The sequence below is a fragment of the Caretta caretta genome, chromosome 17 (genome assembly GCF_965140235.1).
Source record: "Caretta caretta isolate rCarCar2 chromosome 17, rCarCar1.hap1, whole genome shotgun sequence".
Taxonomy (NCBI): domain Eukaryota; kingdom Metazoa; phylum Chordata; order Testudines; family Cheloniidae; genus Caretta; species Caretta caretta.
Genome location: NC_134222.1, coordinates 19,528,748 through 19,551,506, shown reverse-complemented (window position 1 = coordinate 19,551,506; position 22,759 = coordinate 19,528,748). Strand labels below are relative to the sequence as shown.

The following is a 22,759-nucleotide window of genomic DNA, read 5'->3' as shown; positions in this document are numbered from 1 at the left end:
GGGCACTGGCGATGTTCTTACACAGTGTGGGCCTTCAGAATGGCTCCCAGCCTAGCAGGCTGCCTGGCATTGCTCTCTCTGGTGCTGTGAGAAGTAGATCTGAGATTGGGCATTAAATCAAGTGTAAACAAGTCTGATTTCTCACTTGTAGGGGGCTGGGCTGGTGCTTGTCCAAGCCGCTGAGTCATGAATCCATTGGAGACATCGATCCAATACTTCATGCGCCTGGAAGAAGCAGTGGGAGGCTCAGTAATATACACACTGGGTGGCTTTTGGGGAGCTGGGTTGAGTTCAGACCATGCCTGTTACTGACCTAAAGTTACTGCCTCATATCTGGGTGGGATCCTGTGCACGGCCTCATCCACGCCCAAAAGTTGCACCAATTTGACTAAATTGGTTTAGAAACCAATGTGACTAAATCCAGGCCACCCCCCAGTGCGGATGGCCTGGCCCAGATATTCAAAGATATTTAGGTGCCTCATTCCCATTGCCATCAATGGGGTTAGGTGTCTGTCTACCTCTGGGCCATTGGTCTTAGCTCAGTTTGAATTTCAGCAGAGACCAGTTTGGAGGAATGTGGCGAAAGAACACCAGGGAGAGAGAAGCAGCAAACCAGCAATGGACTGGTGGCTAAAGGTAAACCAGTGCCAGGCACCAGGGTGGCCCATTTTGGTATAAACACGCCGGGGGAGTTTTAAAAGGTCAGTGCAAGGGAACAAGGAACTAACCAAGCAGCAAGTTCACCAAAGGTTGCGTGTGTTATTCCAACCTCTTGTCCCGTAGCGGCATCGGGATGCAGCCAAGCGAGGGCTGGCGTACATCCTCTGAGCGCAGCAGGCCCTGTGCAGCTCCCGGCAATTGTTTGAAGACATGGTGCGGGAGTGGAGGGGGCGGGGGACAATAAACTCTTTGCTCTGTGTTTGTACAGGACCTAGCACCGTGGGGGTCCTGCTGCACGACTGGGCCTCCTCACTGCTACCGCAATGCAACTGCCGTCTCCTCCCAGAGGATGGCTCCTAGACCCCATGAGAGTTGGGGATAGGCCCGGGGCAGCTCAGCTCAGAGGTGATCCAGCTCTTAACCTGTTTCCCCCTGGCTTGGCTAGTACCCGACACCTGCAGACATGGCTGTGCTTACCCTGCAGCGTGTGAGTGATCCCTGACAGGAGAGGGGGTGAGATGGACCACCGGTCTGAGCCAGGTACGGGATGACTCCGGAGCTCAGCTGAGCACGTGCGTAAGTGATTGCGCACATCCTGCCTCGGTACTGGGTGAGAGAACCCCCGTTAACCCTTAGAGCCCTGCCCGGTCCTGGGGTGTCTTGCACCATCACCACTGTATTATGAGGGTGCTGCTGGGGGGAAGGGAAAGGATTTGTGGGGGGAAGAGGGAATGATCGCTGGAGGCAGCCCTGTTCCTCCTTCCTGGCTCCCTGCCCTGATCTGGGGATCAGCGTGGGACGGGCATAGCAGAGATGAAACCAGCCTTATTCCCAAGCACACGCCACGCTCCGTGCTGGAGAGATCGCTGGCGGCAGAGATGGGGGCCAGGGGGTGACTTGGTGGTGGGGCTCCTGAAGGTGCTCACAGGGGTAACGGGGCAGCTGCTAGGGGCCGCGTCAAGGGAGGAGAGGGACAGGCGTCCGTTCTGCTCCTGTTCCACCACAGAGCTCGGACAAGTCTGCTGAGATGGGCTAAGGCCAGGGTAGAATCTTTCTCAAGGGTCTGAAGTCCCGAGCTGGAAGAGGGAGGAGGAACAGAACAGCAGGGGCCTGTCCCGATCCACCGAGGACAGTGACGCTATGTGGCATTTCTCCCCTGTAGATCTCAAAGAGCCGACAGAGGAGGGCACTAATGTCCTCTCCACTTTACGGCTGGGGAAACTGAGGCATGAAGCAACTTGCCCACAGCCGCAGAGCAGGACTGTGGCCACAGGGGAATAGCACCCAGCACGCTAAAGAACGGAAACTGAGGCAGAGTTCGTCCAGCCGCAGCAGCTCCGTGCAAGATGACGATCCCCGTAGATGATGCTTTCTTGACACACCGGGTTGTGAGACCAGCTGGGTAAATAATTACCGTGGGGACGGCATCTTGCCCTTCCAAGCGTGCTCAGGGGATATTGTGCATGAATGAGACCGTATTTAGCGTGTGTGGAACAGCCTGGGGGCTTTCCCCCACCCGCTCAGCGTGGGGCTGGGCTCCACGGGACATGGTGCAGCCAGACGCTAGATGACCAGCACTTGGCTGCAGGGTGTGGAGGTCAAACCACCGAGGGCTGCATGCCCGGCCCAGCTGGCCCAAGCCCTGTCTAGAATGGCGGAGGGTGGGAGGAGCCCATGTGAAAGGCTCAGGGGCTGTTTAACCCCGAGCTGAGCACTGACGCTGCAGCAGTCTTTGCCCAAAGGGCTGAACACGCACGAACGGAGCTGCTCCGGCGGGAGGAAGGGTGGGTTTGCGGTTAAAGCCCAGTACCGGGCAATCAGCAGCCGTGGCTGCTCTCCCCAGCCCTGCCCCGCCCCGGATTTGCTGGGAGGTCTTTGGGCAAATCGCTGCTTATCCTGGGGCTTCAGTTTCCCCTGTCTGTAAAACGGGGATCCTGCCCTGCCGCCGAGTGGAGATGAGGACGGCCAGGCACTGGTGTAATGCCGGGTCTGAGCTGGGGAGCCCAACACGGGGGAGATTAACTCCGACAGCATAGGTCTGAGCAGGAGGGCGGCAAAGCAGAGGAACCCCTCCAATGCTGCAGTACCTGTCTGAGCTGGAAAGCAGACGCATGGCCAGAGGGAGAAGGGAGAAGCTCTTGTAATGCGGCAGGACAGGCCTGACCGAAACCCCCCCCCATTGTCTTTTGTCTGGCCCTAGCAGAGTCCCTCTTTCTCACACCCACCCCCTGCATTTCTTTCACCCTGGGCTTCCTCCTTCGCAAATCCCTCGCGTGGTCTTTGAACGGCACAAGTGGGGTTTAGTGTCAGGAGCGGTTCGGCAGGTCGCACCTGCGGCTCTCGCTGGGAATGGGGCTAGAGCCCTAGAGGCCTTATGATGCGGGTTACAATGGAGCGGAACCGGCGGAGGGGAGATTTTGTTTCTTTAACGCCGGCGGTGACTCATGTTTGTTTGTTATTTGTGTATCAGCAGCACTTAAGGCCCCAGCCCCGTTGGGCCACGTGCTGTACAGACCCAGAACAGAAGACAGTCTCTGACCTGAGGCGCATACAGTCTAAAAGACCAGCCAGAGCCCTGCTGGCCGCAGTGTTCTGAAGTGGAGGGATCTGAGCCTTGGGCAGTGAGGGGCGAATTTATAACCGCACGTGCAGTATTTTCAAATACAATGCGATCTCCTCCTACAGCCACGGCAGCCTTTCCGAGCACTGAGCACCCAGATCCCACCCGAGGGTGCAAGCGGCGGCTTGAATTCAATAAGAACTGACCCCAAACCTTCCCTGCAAAGCCAGGGGAGACAGATGAAAGCAGGGAATGATGTAAGTCACTAGCAGGGTGCATTAACAGGCCTGGATGGGGGCCCAGGAGTGGAGTAGCTCCACGGGCAGGGAAAGGGGGGTTGGAAGCCTGTACAGCTTGCAGGTGGACTAAGCCGGTGCTGTGAGCCCTTTGGCGTGAGCCTGGGACTAGCTGGATGGGCTGTGCGGTAAAGAATGCAGAGAATCCAGGTTCTCTCCAATTGTCTATAGTGCGTAGGCCAGGGACGATGGTTTGTTTGTTATTAGCTGGGGCCTGACCCTGTAAATAAGTCAGCGAAGCCTCTGAACTGCGCTCACTGGTTCCAGGGACTCCTTCAACCAGTGACTCATGGTGGCACACAGATGTATCACCTGGCAAATGCGGGCCACCCCCTAATGCCAGCAAGCCCACCAGCAGAACTCCCCCGGCCTTGACTGGGAGGACCTCTTGGCATCAGGACACTGTGCTGCTGAGTCCCACCGAGGTCCGCAGGGCTCCACGCCAGAGCATCCTTCTGCCGTGCTGTAATGACGTGGTCACTCAGTGCAGCCGTTCGGCAGGCCCTAGCTGTGCCCCCAACCAGGCTGTGTACAAACCACAGGTCTTTGTTGTTTCCTATGGGTAACGTTGGGAAGAATCAGATCTAACAAACATCTCTTGTGATCACCTTGCTGCGTAGCTCTGCCTGGCTGCCCCCGCCCTGTTAGTGCTCGGAGGGACGGAGGGGATCTTGGCTGTTGGCGGTTACGGTTGTGACTGTGAATGCGAGAGCCCAGCATGTACAAAGAATGATAGAAGATCAGGGCTGAAAGAGACCTCAGGAGGTCATCTGGTCCAACCCCCTGCTCAAAGCAGGACCAACCCCAACTAAATCATCCCAGCCAGGGCTTTGTCAATCCAGGCCTTAAACAGGTCTAAGGAAGGAGATTCCACCACCTCCCTAGGGAACCCATTCCAGTGCTTCACCACCCTCCTAGTGAAATAGTGTTTCCTAATATCCAACCTAGACCTCCCCCACTGCAACTCGAGACCATTGCTCCTTGTTCTGTCATCTGCTACCACCATCCTCTTTGGAACCCCCCTTCAGGTAGATGAGGGCTGCTATCAAACGTTTCTAGGTGGACGCCAGCCCGTGGTCTGAGACTGGAGCTAACCCAGCAGCCATTACTATAGCGAGCGGACGGGACCCAGCGTTCTGTTATGAAAACAGCTGTTCATAGACAGCCAGTGTAGGAGCTGTAGCCCGAGAGCTGGCCTCATACACACTGCATGGGTCTGTGAGCCTATGTGCTCCTCCTGGGCCTACGGTAACAGGAATCCCAGTTACCCCTAGCTCCCAAATGGAGATAAGGGGCCAGATGATCACTTGGTGTAAATCAGCAAATTGAAGCTATGCTGATTTTCACTTTCCTCCTGCATGGAGTCCCACGGCTTGTTTGTGATAATCGCATCAAGCTCTTAGCTAGCACTTTTCATCAATAGAGCTCAAAGCACCTTCCAAAGGCGGGCAGTAGCATTAGCCCCATTTTACAGAGGAAGTCAACAGGGGGCAGAGCCCATTGCAAATTGGGTCCCGTAACGAGGAACAGCAAAGAACGTGGTCCGGTTTGTATGCTGGAGGCAAATCTAATGGGAAGAAAGGTGAATTTGGGGGGCAAAAAATGGAAACCCACCTGAGATCTTAAAGTTGCTTATGGGAATTAAGGACTGCGTGGTTTAGCTTGTTGAGATTACGTTTCAATGGAAATAGAGAAGTGTCAAGATATCTGGCTTTGCTGTCTGGAAACCTGCCGTCTATACTGAGTGCATTCGTGTCTTGCTGTCCTTATTGCAGGTGCAATGTGTGGCTGTACAATGCATCTGTCCGGGTTATGCACACAAGGGGCAAGGCTTGGGTTCAAGCCACTGTAGTTATTGAATGAATAGTGCCAGGACGGGGCCTTATAAAGAGAGGATCAGATACTGGTTCATTTGGCCCCATAAATCTCTCTCTGTGACAAAAATGCTCCCCAAAAAACCCACCCCAAATATTTGGGATTAAACAAGTGGCCCCAATTTATACATCTAGGGGGAAACCCTGGCCCCACTGAAGTCAGTGGCAAAATTCCAAAAGATCTCTGTGGGGCAGGATTTCAGCCAGAGTGTCCGATTCTCCTTAGGTAACATTTTTATGTCATTGGAAAAACACACACACACACACGCGCGATTTACTGTCCCATCACTGAAAATGCAGTCCGGCCCAGAGAGCTTCCTTTGCCTGGTGATTTGTACAATCCTCTCTCCTAATTACCCTTGAAACAGATCCACCTGTCTCTAGGTAATAACCTCGATGCCGGAACTGGGGACAGGGGCCCTCTCACTTTGCAGGAAGACAGCGTTCTGGAGGAGTTATTTCTGCGCTCTCTGGAATGGCAGGAATGCCATGTGAAAGCTGTGGGGGAGGCGTGTTTCCAGCCCCACAGGCCCAGAAGGAGAGGGAGAAGATAGGAATTAGCATGTTGCCGAGGCATGCACAATACAGCTCTGTAGCTCATAAGGCAGCACAGTTCAGTGAGTAAAGGCACCACCTAGGCAGCAGGAAGCTCTGCTACTTGCTCACTGTGCGACCTTGGGCAAGTCACGGGGGCCGAAGTTTTCAAAAGTGACCTTGAAACGTAGCTGCCTCCAATTTTGGGTCCCAGTGTGGGACACATAAAGGGCCTGGCTTGCAGAGGTGCCCACTCAAAGCCACAAGGCTCAAATACTGAGCCACTCAGAATCAGAGCCCACTTTGGGAATGTCAGCTGTGTAGGGCACTGTGCCTCAGTTTCCCCATCTATAAAATGGGCATAATGCTGTTGCTCCATCTGTGTAAAACACTGTGAAATGCCTGACTGAAGAGCTCTCTCCATCCACTAATCACCCCTGTTCTGTTTATAATCAGAGGCCTGGGGCGTAACGCTCGGAGCCGGAGTTGAACCGGCCCCTGTGCGGGTCTGGGTCAATCCTCGCTAGAGATTAACCCAAATCGAACAGGCTGAAGCTGGAGTGGGTTCAGGACAGGTGGCCTGGCAGCCCAGATTTTGGACTGGGACTCGAGATGCGCGTTCAAGGTCGAGCTCTGCCGCACATGGGCGCTGACGTTCACGGCCCCGCAATGGGCCAGGGGTTCAAAGAGCCCCACTCCCCTGCAGGCACCTAACAAGGGGGCAGATGTCGGAAAGATCTCAGCAGCCGATGGGCTGAAAATCTGGCCCAGGGGTGGGTGCTGAGCCCCTCTGACCATGCTGGGCCTTCACCTCCCTGTGTCTCCATCAGTAATGCCCTCCTACCGCCGAGGGTCATTTAAAGGGACGGGTGCTATGAAAACACAGCTGAACCCCCCTCAACATCAGGGCTCTTAAGACCAGAAGGGGCCATTGTGATACTCCTGCAGCGCAAAGGCCAGGGAACCTCATCTAGGCATCCTTGCCTGGAGCTCAGCCTCTTGCCTTCCCTGTGCATGGGGTTCGGATCCAGGCCCCTGGAGAGTAACAATGGCACCCTGGGAGTCAGGCTCCCAGCTGAGGGCCAGGTGGAGCAAGGCAACGCACACGGGGTCCAAGGAAACCCGGCCCCGGGGACGTTCATTCCACTCTTGCAAGCCTGACTGGGGAACGGCCGCTTGTCTTGGGCTCTCTCTACCCCGGCCACTTTCATGACCAGCCTTTGGGGCCCTGGAGCTTTGCTGAAGAACCAGCCTGACTTGTTTGCTATCTGGGAGCTGGGGGGGCGGAGGGCACAGCAGAGACCCTGGGGGCAGGGACATATCTTAACTGGGGGGGGGAGAGGGGAGATCTTTCCTCTCTGCCGTCCTCTTCACACTAGTGCACAGGACAGAGAGCGAGGCACTGGGGCCCTCGCTGCCCTGCTCCAGGTCAGGCCAAGACACAGACAGAGAACCCATGCCGTCCACTGCTGCAATGGGGCTGCTGCTGCTGCTGACTGGGATCAGCGCGGGCAGGGTCCTAGGTGAATCTTTTGACTATTACAGGGGATAGTGGTCTGGTGGTACTGCCTGCTGGGGAGGGGCAGAGCTATGGGGTGGGTGGGCAGAGAAGGGGAAGCGATGGGGTGGGTGGGTGGGGAGGGATGCTATGAAGTGAATGGGCAGAGAAGGGGAAGCTATGGGGTGGAAGGGTGGGGAGGGACGCTATGGGATGGTTGGGAAGGGAGAGGGAAGCTATGGGATGGATGGGCAGAGACGGGAGCGCGATGGGTGGATGAAGGGAGAGGGGTGGATGAAGGGAGAGGGAAGCTATGGGGTGGAAGGGTGGGGAGGGACGCTATGGGGTGGAGAGAGGAAGGGAGAAGCTGTGGGGTTGAAGGGTCTTGTCCCCTAAATACTTAGCAGAGAGAGAGAATCTGGGGGGACCTTTTCTTCCCCAGAAGGTCTTTGCCAGGGGGATCCAACCCCCCCCCCCCCCACCGCCCCGCATATATTGGGAGCTGTTAAACCCCTGCTCAGACTGGTGTTGGGAAGCAGTTTGGGGAGGCCCTTGGGAGGCCCCCTTGACCTCCAGGGCGTTTGGAGTGATCAGATATGGGGCGAGTTCATTAGCTCCCGTTTGGGGCAGTTACCCGCTGGGGAAGGCAGCCCCGGCTTCAGGATGGAGCTGGGCTGGCTTCCACCAGGGCTTTCCCTTGGCGAGAGGGAGCGGGGGCCTTGTCCCAGACTCGGTCCCTCAGCATAGCCTGGGCAGGAGGTGGGTCTCTGTTGCTTGGATGGGGATACAGAGCCTTGCACCTCAGGCATGTGGCTTCTGAGCCAGCCCATTGTGGGAACGACTGACAGCGACTGCCTCGGGCGGGCGGCGATTTGGTGCCATGCTGGCTTGCCCTTTGTGCTCAGCCTCAGCAGAGAGGCCACGGGGCACATGATCCCAGAAGCTGGTGCTGCCCACCTCGTGCCAGAGCAGGTGAGCTCCGTGGGGCAGGGACAGTCCACGAGCGGGGCTCCCCGGTGCTACCACACCAACCGCACCCCCAGGGGATCTGGGGAGCAGGCTGCCAGCCCAGCGTGGAGGTCCTAGGCCCGGAGGCCGCAGCGTGCTGAGCTCATCAGCAGGGACGGCGCTCCCGGCGAGGGTTTGTGTTTGCCCAGCAGGGCACAGTGACCCGCTGGTGGTGGTAATTGTGTTGCTGCATCATGACGTGGCTGGATTTGATCTCGCACCATGTCGGGGCGACACGGCCCCCCGGGGCAGGCAGGCTGCTGCATCGGTACGGACATCACACGACGTCACCAGCTGCCGTGCCCACGGCCACGGGGACTCCTGTGCCTTGCAGGGTGGCCAGCCGGCCGCCGGGACCCACCCTGTCCGTTCAGCTCAGCAGCACACCCGGCGGGCCCCCCAGTTCTCCCCAACACGGGCTGCTCTAATTTCATGTGGGTGGGGGGGAACTTTGCTCAGCTACACTAGTGTGAATCTGGCTTGACTCCGGATTCCCACGGGTCTAACGGACTGAGTTTAGCTGGTCTGCAGGAAGCTATTTCCAGTGGGGGGCATCCATCACCTTGGATGCTGAGGGCCAGATCCTCAGCTGGTGTAAATCAGGGTCGCTCCATGGAAGTCAATGGAGCAATGCCCGTTTACCCCTGTAGCCCAATGACGCCAACTGAGGATCAGGCCCCAAATGCCAGTAGGGTCCATTTCAGTGAATCCGGCTTGTGATCAGAGGCCCGGGTTTGTGCCCAGAAGCACGAAGTCTTAGATCCCTCAGCATTAAGTAGGATAACGCTGGATCTTCTTGTGATCCGGAGCCACGTCCAATCCCTTTGTGAGTCGTGCTAAGGGACACGCTAGGGTACTGGTTGTGCACGACTGAGCCTTTCTCATCTCGGTCACGGATTCGGGTCCGCTCCAGGTCAGCAGAGAACTCAGCTGCTAAGATCCAGCGGCCCGCTGGTGACTTGTGTGAAATGGGCACAACGACTGGAACCATTAGCGAGTGCCCTGGTGGGTGGTCTCTGTTTGGAGACCCCAGGCCAACTTTGGTTCTGTTACACCGCTTCAAAGCGTTGGCGTATTTGGGTGGTTGTGTCCCAGGCATGGATCAAGGCCCCCACGGTGCTAGGAGCTGTACATACTTGCAACCAAGTGTTGGCCCCTGCCACAAAGAGGTGCCAGTCGGAGTGGGAGAGGAGAGACCAGGGGGTGCAGCAAACCAGGGGAACCCAGTGGAACCGAGCCCATCCTGGTCAGCAGGGTAAGCAGCTGTCACAGCTCACCGGCTGCCTATGCACTCATTTGAGCGGTGTTACTCCAGATTTATGCTCAGAATCCGGCTCAGAATGGTGGAATCTCCATCCTTAGAGGTTTTTAAGGGCCGGCTTGACAAAGCCCTGGCTGGGATGATTTAGTTGGGGATTGGTCCTGCTTTGAGCAGGGGGTTTGACTAGATGACCTCCTGAGGTCCCTTCCAACCCTGATCTTCTATGATTCTATGAATGCTCACTCTATGACCACAGCTGCCGTGGGCCCATCAGCCCGGTGACAATGCTGGGGAACACCTACATTCAGAGGGAAATGAGAAGCATTGGGTTCCCCACCCCTCTCTCTGCTGGGCCCCGTGTCCGCCTCACTTTGTGTGTTCCCCTTTATGTTTCTCCAGAGACTGTCCCCTACACGCCCCAGATCACTGCCAAGTCGCTGGAAGGGAAGCTCACCGCTACCACCTTCACACTGGACCAGCCCATCTGCATCTTCGATCAGTACGTGAACGGCACCGATGACATCTGGCTCGTCGTTGCCTTCACTAACGGTACGTGTGGCTCCAGACCCCGCCAGGCACCTTTCCCTGCGCCTACAACAGCCTTTGCCAGCCCCAATATGGCACTGTCTGAGGAGGAAGTTCACAGCCGCCTCTATTCCCCTTCTGGCTTTTCCTTCCTCCCTCGCTTGAGAGATTGTAGGGCTGTGTGCCCTCTCTAAGGGGCACCAATTTGCAGCTACCCTGGGTTACCCCCTGCCCTAGTAAAGGCAACGGGGTCAGAGTACAGCACTAGGAGGCCTGTGGTTTAGTCCTGGCTCTGCAACTGTCTCACTCTGTGGCCTTGAGCTAGTCACGGAGGCTCAAATTTTCAAAAGCAACCTCTGAACTTGGCTGCCTCAATTCCTTGAGGCCTGAGCTAGCGAGAAGCTAAATAAGATCCTCTGTCCAGGCCAGATTCAGGCAGGGTGGAAAGCGGCCATCCAAATGAGCTGCACTATGCCCAGCCAAGCAGGAGAGGAGCCCGAGGACACCAAAATGTAAATGAGTTCAGAGAAATACGTGTTTGCATGACATTTTAGGCTGGGCTCTAGAGATTCCTAGGAATGTGGGGTTTGCCACACCGGATCAGGCCGCCCCCTGGTCCTTCAGGTTTGGCATCTTGCCTCCAGCTGCGGCTTCAGGAGAACACCTGCTCCCTCGTACACCTAGCCAATTGCACAATGCTGTGAATGGAGCAAAAATACCCCTGCAGCCCTCACCTTATGCCCTGGAGCGTGACTTTGGATTGCTCATATCTGAGCGTGGGGTTCGCTTTACCCAGCCCTTTGAAAAAATCCTGCCGCAGATCAAGAAGCTAACGACCTGCCATGGTTCCTAGGGGAGCAAGAATCCTCTGGATTCCTAACCCAGCCAGCCTGGCAGTGATCTCACGTTCATTACCCACTGCCCCATTTCCATGGAGGGCATAGCTGTGCTGGCTCTGTGGAAAAACCGCTCGCCCTGTGCCAATGCAGCCCCCAGTGTAGACACAGCTAGGCTGACGGAAGAGTGCTCTGCAATGTAGACAGTCTTGCGGCCCCCGCTCCATTCCCCAGCACTGGGAAATCATGAACATCCTGTGCATTTCAGCCCAGCAGCGTGTCTCGCTGCCACCGATTCGCAGCTTTCGCCCATGCACCATGCCCGCGGCGACGCACCGCTCTCTGTCCCGGCGTGGCAGCACCCTCGCTGGGACCCGCAGGCTTTGGGCACAAGGTTGTCGCAGCCCACGGCCTGGCGATGCGCCATCCACGGGCCACTCTCGCGATTTTGCTTCCTCGTGTGCACAGGGCAGAATCATTGCCTCACAGCAGGAGAGTGCCCACCCGTGGGCCATCCCTCCTGCTTATGTTCACACGGGGACACGTACACTTAGGCCCTGCGGCACTGTGGCACGACAGCCAGTAATGCAGCAGCTGGGCTGAACACGGCCCCCCGCCCCCCACCCACCGAGGAGGAGGGTCAAATGTAGGGAAGGACTTCCCTGCAGAGTTAACTCAGGTGATCAGCCCCTGGAGCCGAGCTCCTGGGCTAGCCTCACCCAGGTGTCAACAGCCCTGCCGCAAAGTAACTTCAGGGGGCCCGTCCCATGGTTCGTAGCGCTGCAGTGAGCTGAGCGGTGAATTGGGGAGAGCAGGTCTGTCCTCCTGGGCACACGGGGTGAATCGGGGGAAGGCAGCACAGTGATCAGCACTGGCATGGTTCAGCCGGTGTCCCCGCTGGAAAATGGACAGGTGGCTAGCCTGAGGGAAAGCCTCCCTTGGGTCTGAGCCTGTCCCCCCTACTGGGTCAGTTAGTCGGGTTGAAAACGCCACTCAGTTCGGGTGAGAGGGTTTGGTATGTGGACAGGAAGAGGGCTGGGGGCAGCCCAGGAGTACAAGCCAGAGTTAGCTCTGCAGTGAAGCCAGATCCCTGGTCAGGTCACAAGCCCTAACATTGCTCTAGCTAATGGAGATCCTATGTTGGCCCAAGGAGTAGCAGCTTGTGCTTTCAGGGCAGATCAACCCAAGCTCCATCCTTACTCACAGTCACAGGGGGAGGCTGAGTTTGCTCAAGCAATGACCTTAGCAGTCAGGGGTCTGCCCTGGAACAATCCCCATTCCGAACCTGTGCCTTTCTATACTTACGGGGTTTGGGGTGCAGGTTTTTCCAATGTATTTAGGGGCTTTTCTAGGCTCCCTGTCTCCACAGCATCTGTGCCACTCAGCACCAATGGATTTTGCTTCCCAGCACATCTGTGACATAAGGAAAGATTTACAGGTGGGGAAACTGAGGCACTGTGGGATTAAATGACTTGCCCAGGGTCAGCCTTGGAGTCAGTGGCAGAGCTAGGAATGGACCGACCATCTCCCAAGTCAAGTACCTTGACCACCAGCCCAGTCTTCCCGCCTAATCCGGGAACGCCCTCTTCTCTTTCATCCACAGCCACATCCCATTTCAAAAATCCAACCTCCAAGATCCAAATCCCTCCCTACCAGAAGCTATCGACTGCTCTCCATTACATGACGCTGAAGAATTCCATTGCCTTCTACCCGTGTGCTGAAAACAGGGCCGCTAGCGTGCTCCGGGTTGGCAGTGACACCTCCTGCAAAGATGACCGCAGCCTGGAGTACTGCAACGGACCCCTGCCTCATCCTGGGCCTTACAGGTACGACAGTCTGAGCCCAGGCATCCCTGCAGGTCGGGGCCTGACTGCCCTCTCCCTCACACAGCGGAAATCAGGAGTAACTCCCAGGCAGACAGCGGACTCACGCGGATGGCGGCAGGAGGAGGCTCAGCCCCGTATAGTTAGAGATTAGAGGTTTATTATCACCTGTATTTGCAGTAGCCCCTAGGAACCACTGTCCTGAACCAGGGCCCCACTGTGCAAGGCGCTGTACAGACACAGCATAGACAGATGGTCCCTGTCCCAAAGAGATTCCTGATAACAAATTTAACCTCTTTAATATTAACTCCCCCTGTCCCTCCATTCCCACCCTCTCTGGCTTTCTGTCTCCTCGGATCCATGCAGCACCCGTTGCAACCTTCGAAGCTTGCTCTTTCCCAGTCTAGAACTCACTCGCGCACAGAATCCAGCACATGCATTTGCTAAGGAGGCTCCCGGTTCTTTTTAACCCACTCTCTGCAGCTGGGTTGGCTGCGGTGCAAGGAAGTTTAAGGAGCCTGCTAGATCCTGGCTCCCGGATCACAGGGCTGAGTCTTCCACCTCTTTCCACTCCAGTCCCTCAGTTGCCTTTTGTAATTAACTGGCTCTTTAACGATGAGTGCCCCAATGTGTTCATTTCTGCCGTTCTCGCAGTCCTGATGCAAGAGTCACCTGCTCTTCTTCACCTGCCGCTCAGAAAACCAGTATTCCTTCTCTCTTCTCACTGTTCTTCCACTCTCTCTCTTTCTCCCCTTATTTCTGAAGCGTTACTCCCCAGCCCCTGTCTTAAGACACCAGCTAACTCCTGAGCACGGCGGGCAGAGCGGTTTGCAGATATCTAATCCCACATGGTGCCGGGAAAAGGGGCACCACCAGGGAAGCAACCAGAGAAGACCCCTGTGCTGGCTACCTGAGCGGAGAATTGGGTTAGATTCTGCCTTTAGTTTACATCCTTCCGGCCCGTTGATTTTAGCAGGGTTGTGCAGGTGTGTCTCAGGGCAGGATCTCACCCAGGAAATTTGCTGGCACCAGGGGGCTTTGCGTTTTGGAGGTTTCTACATACACAGAAAGATACAGAACAAACCTCTACGTCAGAACTGAAGTTCCTCGGGCTGTCTGAGGACAGGTTACTTGCAGTATAACGTTCAGCCACTAGATGTCTCCCTGTGCTCCATACACTTGCAGGCAGGGCGTGGTGCCTGGTAAACAAGGGTAACCAGGCTGGAATTTGAGCTGCGTGGCAACCTGTTTGTGTCTCTAGTCAGTAGCTGTTTTCTTTAACAAATACCTCCTGCTTAAGGAGGACTTTGATTCCATAGACCGTGACTAAGGTTAAGATTTTGTCACTGTTATTTTTAGTAAATGTCATGGCCAGTCACAGGCAATAAACAAAAATTCACTGGAGCCAAAAGGCAGGGAAGAGAGGGCTGGGGGCAGGGGGGTGGAAATGACAGCTGGACCCTGGGGGTAGGGGGCTAAGAGCCCGAGCCCCTCCCCAGGGGGCAGGGGGACTGACAGCCCCAGCTCCACCCCTACTGCTGACAGCTGAAGTCATGGAGGTCCAGTAAAGTCACAGAATCTGTGACCTCCGTAACTAAATCGTATCCTTAACCACAACAGTCCGAGTGTCTCTCTTAGCATACACTGCTCCTGCCGACGACTGTCGTACCTAGGTCCTGATATACCAAAGGCTGATAATACTGAACATCTGACATCTGCTTTGGGGGTCTTTAATCTAGCGGAGAAACTAAGAATAAGATCCACTGTCTGGGGGCTGAGACTCAACAAATTCAGGAATAAGGCATAAGTTTTTAATAGTGAAGCTAATTAGCCACTGGACCAACCGACTTTGAGACCCAGGGTAGTCTCCACCTCCTGAAGTCTCTAAGGCCAGAGCGGATGGCTTTCTAACAAGGACGCTATGGGACAAGTGGGAATTATGGGCTCAACCCAGGCATGAGTGGGGGAGGTTCTGCAGGAGGTCCGGCTACATGATCAGAATGGGCCCTTCCAGCCTTGAATAACTAGGGCTTGGGGTAAAGGTGATGGCAAGGAGAAAGAGCCAGATCCTCTACTGGTGTAATTCACCATAGTGCCATTGGATTCAGTAGAGCTGCAGCGAGATGTACCAGCAGAGGGTCCAAGAGATTGGTGTCTTGGGCCAGCTATCTGGAAACAGCCTGTGGACAGACAAACCCAGTATTTGTCAATGACAAGCTGGGTCAGTTTTGCTCTCCAAGCATGATAGGTCTCGGTGGCTTTGTCGTTTGCAGCTGCATCCCTGATGCTCCAACGTGGGCTGGGCTGGAGCCCTGCCAAATTTCCCTGACCTTCTCTCTCCTTTTGTCGCCCCCTCTTTCAGAGTGAAATTCCTCATCCTGGATACCAATGGGTCCAAGGCAGAGACAAGATGGTCCCAACAAATTATGCTGAAGCAAGGTAACCCTGGAAGAACAGGGAAGGGGCTTCTTGCATTGTAAGCATCTTGGGGGAGGGTTCTTGTCTCCTTTAAGCCCACTCTCAAGGCAACAAATAGGGACTTGGGTTCCTGACTCACCCTCTGCACGCTTCTTAGGGCTTGTTAGACAGGATGGTACATACCAGCCAGAGCTGGCAGTTCCCAGGGTGTCTCCTTGCAGGCCCCCTGTCCCTCCCTGCTCAGAGATACTCCTGAGTTGTCGTTAATTGGGCCCACCTGGTCTAGTTGCCAGGGTGAGTCAGTAGAACAGCGTTGCACCTCCCTCCCTGCTGGATCCCTTCAGTCCCCACCACCATCCCCGGCACCTCCCAGCCCGTCCCCTCCGGCTCCCTGCCCGCAGTGAAAGCTTCCCCGGCCGTGTGCCCCAGGTCGCAAGGCGCGCTCCATCGACACCTGGCCTGGGAGGCGCAGCGGTACCATGGTCGTCATCACTTCCATCCTCTCCAGCTTCATCGGCATCCTGGTGATCTTGTTCCTCTGCACGGTCGCCTACGAGTGGTGAGTGCCGAAGCCTGGAGGGAAGCGCAGCCCGGTGCAGCCTTGAAGCAGAGACTGGCTCGACCTGGAGGGGGCAGGGGCGGGAATCTGTGAGCCCAGGCTGGTGGGAACGCTCTGGATCTGCTTTCTTTGGGGAATGGCGAGTGAGCTGCCCTCCCCACCTGGCACTCACGAAGCACCGACCCTCTCTGCTCAGCACCCTGGGATCAGAGGGCAGCAGCTCGGGTGGGGCCCGCAGCACTGGGCCCCCCCCCACAGGGCGCCCCCCCAGCAGCCACTGGCGCTGCAGGAGGATTGGGTGCTGTGTCCGCGGAGCTGCCTGCGTGGTCCGTGGTGCTCACCAGCTGCCTGTTTGTGGCTTGTTTACAGCTTTAAGCTTTGGCGTCGAGAGGAGCCCGCGGTCCCGGAGGAGCCACGCGTCGGGTCCTTCAGAGAGAGGCAGTATGATACCCACCACATCCCCCCGTCGCAGGCTCCAGCCCAGCCCCACAGCGACGTGCCCCGGCCTCACTCGCCGGCCGCCTCCCCATAGGAGCCCAGAGCTTCCCGCAGGCCATCGTCCTGGGCTCAGCAGTCAGCCCACGGGCACCCCCAGAAGCCTCGCATCCCATTTATACACTCCGTGCCCTCCCCATCACGCACCCTGCTGCACGGTGTCCCCTGTAAACCCCGGACCCCAGCGTCCCCATCACGCACCCTGCTGCCCAGCATCCCCTATATACCCTCGATCCCAGCATCCCCTATGCTCCCCAACTCCCAGCATCCCCATCACGCACCCTGCTGCCCGGCGTCCCCTATATACCCTCGATCCCAGCATCCCCTATGCTCCCCAACCCCCAGTGTCCCCATCACACACGCTGCTGCCTGGTGTCCCCTATATACCCTGGGCCCCAGTGTCCCCTTTGCTCCCCAACCCCCAGCATCCCCATCACGCCCCATGCCCCAGCATCCCCATCACACGTCCTGCTGCCCAGCGTTCCCTCCGCGCCCCAAACCCCAGCATCCCTGTCAGACGCCCCAGGCCCCAGCCTCCCACACGCTCACCCTGGTGCTCTAGGATCACCAGCTCTGGGAGAGGAGAGGCTCCATGCTCCCCATCTGGGGTATCCAGCCTGGCCTGACCGGCCGTGCTGCTTCCCACTTCCCTGGGACTGACTTTACAGGACACAGAGCAACAGCTGGGGAAGAAGGGGAGTAAACAAGCCACGTCCTCTGCTCCTGCCAGTCAAAGGGTCCTGTCTGTTAACTCCAATAGGCAGGTGCATGGGGCTGGGCACTGGTGACACTCAGGGCATCTCGGTCGTTTGTTTCTCGCAGGCTTTATTCACCTCCTGGAACTGTTTATGAAGCCAGAAACAAAGACTTTGAGAAACAAAGACTATCCCCCCCCGGCTAATGGGTCCCGTGCTTTGATCCCGTTTCTTTACCCCCAGTGTAGGGAATAGGACCCGTCTGTCCTATCAGCAGGAATGTGATGGAGGTGTTCCCGGCCCGCCGGCACTGCAGATGTGGCTCCAGGTTCACGTGGGTGCAGGGCCGGGCCCCGAGCCACGCTCCTCCTGAGCGCTGGGGACGTTTGGGCCCGGATCTAGAGCAGGGATCCTGTCAAAGAGAAGCAAATTCCAGCCAGGGGTGTAGCCGGCTGATTGGCACCTGAACACACAATGACCCCTCGGCACCCCGCCCTCCCCACCGCCTGCCGTTGACGCAGGAGCCTTGGGGCTAGAATGACAGCCCTGCCCTGGCCGGGCCCACGGGAGCATTGGCGCACCTGTGCTGGGAGGCCGGAGCCCAGGGGTCTGTGCACAACGCCTGCTGACCGCAGCGTGGCTCAGGGCTCTGGAGTGGCCGGGAGGGAGGCGCCTCATCTCTGACGGGGGGGCCCCTTTCTGACGTCTGCAGCCCTGCAACAGAGCCAGCCCCGGGCCCCCTCGGCCAAGCAAGTGCTGAGGAAAGAGGTCAAGCCAACCCCCACCTGGCCTTCCCAGATCTCTGCCTGGAGTCTGAGAGTCCAGCCCCGCAGGGCCCCGGCCAGGCCCCAGGGGGGGAGCAGGGACTCCACCCAACACCCATGGAAGCCACTGGGCTTGGAGCAGGCCCCCAGCTCAGCCGGCTGCCGGATGGAGTGGCCCCTCCAGGCGATGGAGCAGCCCAGCAGCGGTGCGGCGTTAGGTGCTTTCCCCTATAGCCCCTAGAACTTGTTTCAAGGACCAGGGCCCAATCCCTCTCCCTTCCCCTCCCCCATTGGAAGCCATCCTCAGGGACCAGCCGGCCGGCCGGTGTGAGAGGTTCAGCTTCTGTGGTTCTTGTATATACTGCTGGGGGCAGGTGGGTTTCTCTTTTCAACTCATCGGTGCCCGGCCAAGTAAACTGCAGTTTGCATTTTTGAACCGCTGCCTCGCTGTCCTCCTTTGCGCCCTCGGCAGCGGTTGCAGTCCGGGGACTCCCAGCCCTTGGGCCACAGGAGGGAGCTGTACGACAGAACAGCTGACGGGACGCCACAGGCCCACAGAGGGTCCACGCAGCTCGCGTCCCAGCCTTGCCGGGCTTTGCTCACCAGCCCCACCATAGCCCCTCGGGCATGCCAGGCAGCACACCCTGCCATCTTGTGGCTGACCCATGTAACTGCAAGTAAACGTATCACGATGCCTTGTCATGCTGTTGCATTTATGTGGCGCCTTTCATGCAAAGGGACGGTGCAGCGGGCGTTTACTGGGGCCCAGCGTGCCCAGGTACACCAGGACCGTGCCTGCTGCCCCTCAGCCACTGCCAGGCATGAAGTCCTGGCCCCGATCTGCAAGGAAGGGGGTATTGTCGTGGACAGGAATGGGGCAGTGTGCCTTTTCGAGTGTCTGCTGGGGTGGAAGCCACCGGCCCCTAACACAGCAGCAGTGGGGGCGGGTGTCCCGAGGCCTTGTACGTTTGTAGCTAGTACCTAGTTAGTAACGCACTGATCTGGGGACGTCCGGGCCCATGGGGTTTCCTCAAAATCGTATACGTTCGAGGGAAATCGGTGTGGCCTAGCAGCTCGAGCACAGGTCTGGGCCTCAGCAGAGCTGGGATCTCCTCCCTTGGGCAAATCACTTTATCTTGGTCCCCCCCTCGGTACAACCGGGGTAACAGTGCTGCCCTCCCTCACAAAGTGCTTTCAGATCTGCTGCTGGCCAGAGCTGGATGGCATTAGTAGTAGTGTGGCAAGAGCAGATGAGGGGTTTGTGGGGCTCTGGGCCAGAGTGAGGGCCCCACCCCTTCCACATGCAGTCCCCGCCTCCCCGCCCAGCGCTCCTGCTGGAGAGCGGGGTCAGGGCGTGGGGGCTTCCCCCGCTCCCCAGCGGGTGGATGGAGCGGGACAAGCCCCTATGCCCCAAACCCACTCCCCGGCAGGAGCGCTGGGTGGGTCGGGGTGCCCCGATTGCCTGGGCTAATCCGCCACTGGGCAAGAGCAATAACACATCAAGCGTCTCATCCACAGGAACTCAGTGTTATTCAATGGCCTTTTCCCCGCAGGGCAGAGGGCATGGAACAGCTGCATGGCCCTTACAGCAATGCCTTCACCTCTGCTTTCCTCTTGGGCGATGTCCCTGAGCTTCTGAGCCTCTTGACTCTGCTGGTCAGGCCCTGGCACAAACACCTCCCCGTCCATTAAAACCATTAATGCTGGGGAGGGGCAGGAAGGCATGGGGCAGGGAAGGGGAGATGAGATGGGAGTGGAGGGGAAGGAAGGGAGTGTGAAAGGGGAGGGCAGAGGGGGAGACCAGCTCTGATGTTGTGAGGGCCAGACGGGGTTGGAGACGAGCGCTGCTGCAGATTAGAGAGTGGAAGGAATTGTAATCATGCCAGGTGTGCCCCAGAGAGCAGCAGGAGGGTGGGGAGCGGGCGGCAGGGGGAGCGGCAGCTCAGCAGGATTCTGTGCAGCACGTCCGGGGCGGGGGAGGAGCTCTTGGAAAAGAACAATCCTGCCGGCTGCCGCCTGGGGCAGCCCATGGGGCGGTCGGGGAGTGGCATGCGGCACGAGCACGGGGCAGAGTGGGAGGCAGCAGTGGGCAGAGCATGGGGACTGGAGGGCAGGAGACAGGGAGTCATGGCTCCCTCTGGCCCTTCCCCTCTGTTTTCCCATCAGTAAACCAGGTCAGTGACCCCGGCCTCATGCGAGCAGTAACTTCTGTTTTCTTCCTGAGCTGCGGAAACCAGGGAGGGGGCTGCCCGTCCTGTGAGCAGAGGCTCCCTGGGGCTGGGGAGTCGCTCCCTGGGCCTGGGGTGTGATCATGTCACGAGTGGGGCTTACCCAGGCTCGGAGAAATTCTTCAGCTTCTTACACACACAGCCATGCACAGACACACACACACACAATGCATGGACACACTCAAACCCGTACATACATCAAACCCATGCACATACATACATTCGCATCTGGCCTGTAGCCCTAAACAGCAATCCTCTAATAAACCCAGCTATCCTGGGCCAGCAGCCCCCATATTGACCCTACGCCCCCTCTCTCCCTCCCTCCCCGAGTGTATATCTCTAGTTGCTTTCTGCTCTTCCGACCGTTAGTCGGTGACCAGTTACTCAGCTCCGAGAACTAAGCAACCAGGTGCACCATGCCACTAGCCACAGGGGTAGGCCAGAGCAGAATTCAATCTGCATTTCTTTATCATGTCAGCAGACAAGCTCAATGTTTATTTTCAAGCATTTTTTTCAACATTGATCGATTCAAATTTTCCCAGTTGCAGGAAATTAGGGGACAGGGATCAGGCAACGGGAAGCGTGGTCCAGACAATAATTATTTAATGGCTGTAGCCGCTGAGATGCTAAAGCTTTTATAACCCTTAAAACACAAAAAGAAAAGGAGTACTTGTGGCACCTTAGAGACTAACAAATTTGTTTGAGCATAAGCTTTCGGGGGCTACAGCTCACTTCATCGGCTGCATCGGTCCGCATCACTTGTGGAAAGAGACAACGTCAACGGCCTTAACCCGAGCTCCAATAAGGTCTCCAGCAGCGGGTGTCTTACTGGGCCTGGCTGTACGTTTCCATTAGTAGCACCGGAAACCTTTTCTCCTCCGTTTGCGTGTGCGCCTGTGGCAAAATCGATGTTGACCAATACAAACCTGATCCTTCCCAGGGCTGGATAACTGCTCCAGTCCTGTGAGCCCAGGGGGAGGTGCTGCTTCCCCCCATCCCTAGCCTGGAGTGTAGCAGAGATGGGAGCAGCCACAGGGCTCCCCTCCCAGGGGTGCGAGAGCAGGGTCCGGTGCTGTTACATGCCGGCGCCTAAGTAGCCCTGCCCCACCATGGTATGACAGCAGATGAGTCAGGCCCTGTTGGAGCGGCCCAGCCCACCGCGGACAGGTGCACTCATGGTCAGGTGTGTCCCTCACCGCTCCAGCACTGTGTGGGTTCGCCAGGGGCTGGGAAGGGAGACGCCTGTCAGCTTTGCTCACGCGCTCAGTGACCCGAGCAGGGGAATGCACAGGGAAGGAGGCAACGACCACACCCACCTTGTCTCATTGTGTTCAGTGCTAATGCCTTTTACTGGATCAGCTTCTGCGGGTGAGAGGGACCAGCTGTGGTGCTTACACTGAGCTCTTCTTCACGGCCACCCTGAGCTAAAGGCAGGGGCTGCTCGTATGAGCTGGGATGGTCACAGGCTCAGATCCCCTGTGGCTGAAGCACCGAGCGGGACCCCCAACACGCACTCAGCAGTGGGTCACGCAAGCACTGGGAGCGCGGGTGGAGCGTGTGACAAAGTGGGAATGTTTTCTTTGAATACTGTGTGGGTGCCTCAGTTTCCCTTGTGCCTTTCTTAAGTATCTAGGGGCTGGAATAAGGGGGCGTGATTGTTGCAGAGCAGAGGGCCAATGTGATGCTGTCTGCACAGAGAATGGCCGACACCCTGTCTCCTGGCAACTGATGGCCTGGGCCCCTCCCCTGCAAGGTGCGAGCTGAAGGTGTTGGAGAACAAAGAGATCAGGTGGCCCCCGGCCCGGGAAAGGGACAAAGGCTGGAGAAGGAGCCAGGGGGTGTGGCTGGGGGGAGACTGCTGGAGGGGGTCAATTTGAAGCTGGCTAGGGAAATGGAAGGAGGTCCAGATGGGGATCTGGGCTCCCTACCCTCCCCTCCGCCCCCCAAGATGGACCTGACTGAGGGGTCCTGTTTCCTATATCTACAAGCTCTGTTTTGGACTGTGTTCCTGTCATCTAATACACCTTCTGTTTTACTGGCTGGCTGAAAGTCAAAGGTGAATTGCAGGAAGTGAAGGGGTACAGGGCCCTGACTCCCCCACACTCCGTGACAGAGCGTGAGGGGTCTTATTTCATCACAGTGATAACTGCTGGTTAATACCGGCGTTCCTGTGGCTGAAAGCTGGTCCCAGGCTCGGGGACCTCCCCCATGTTTTCTGTACAGTCAGCGTATCGCTTCGGTTACGTGAACAGCGAGGGGATGCTGACCGGGACCGCTGTGCCCTAGAAACCGTGCTGGGAATCTGACGAAAACAGGCTTTGGTACCAGATTCCCAGCTCGGCCAACGAGACCCTAGGAACTTCCTTCCTCCTGGTTAGCCGGAGGCACCTGGAGGAAAACGGTTCCTTACGCGTGACCCGACGGGTCTGAAGCTTTGGGTGCAGATCTGGCCCGGCTCGTCTCTCACCCGGCCAGATCGTAAGCTCCAGTCCCTGCCACTTAGGAAAGGAGCACCCTAGCCATTAGCCGCCATCCTCGCCAGCCACAGGCTGGGCTGATCAGGCTTGTCAGTTACAGTCTTCTCCTCCCACAGGTGTCTGGCACCCAGGGTTTGTTTTCACACACACACATACCCCGCCTGCTGCAGAGGGGTGGGCCTGGCACAGATCCAGGCTGTTTTCTTCTGAATCCCTCCGCCACGGGCAGGGAGTTTTCTGACTCCGCT

At 57.4% G+C, this 22,759-nt stretch overlaps 1 protein-coding gene across 1 annotated transcript; it reads left to right on the top strand.

Annotated features, from left to right (window-relative positions):
• Positions 1–7,309: 7,309 nt before the first annotated feature.
• Positions 7,310–18,508, top strand: LOC125623869 (uroplakin-3b). Its single transcript, XM_048823854.2, has 6 exons — positions 7,310–7,447; positions 10,091–10,240; positions 12,656–12,878; positions 15,238–15,314; positions 15,723–15,852; positions 16,222–18,508. Exons 1-6 carry the CDS (start codon positions 7,381–7,383, stop codon positions 16,382–16,384), a joined length of 810 nt encoding a protein of 269 aa, XP_048679811.1. The 5' UTR covers positions 7,310–7,380; the 3' UTR covers positions 16,385–18,508.
• Positions 18,509–22,759: the final 4,251 nt, after the last annotated feature.

Coding starts and splice junctions, on each gene's coding strand:
- LOC125623869 (XM_048823854.2), top strand. CDS start 7,381: ATGCCGTCCACTGCTGCAATGGGGCTGCTGCTGCTGCTGACTGGGATC. Junction 10,241..12,655: donor CGTCGTTGCCTTCACTAACG/GTACGTGTGGCT, acceptor TTTCATCCACAG/CCACATCCCATTTCAAAAAT. Junction 12,879..15,237: donor CCTCATCCTGGGCCTTACAG/GTACGACAGTCT, acceptor CCCCTCTTTCAG/AGTGAAATTCCTCATCCTGG.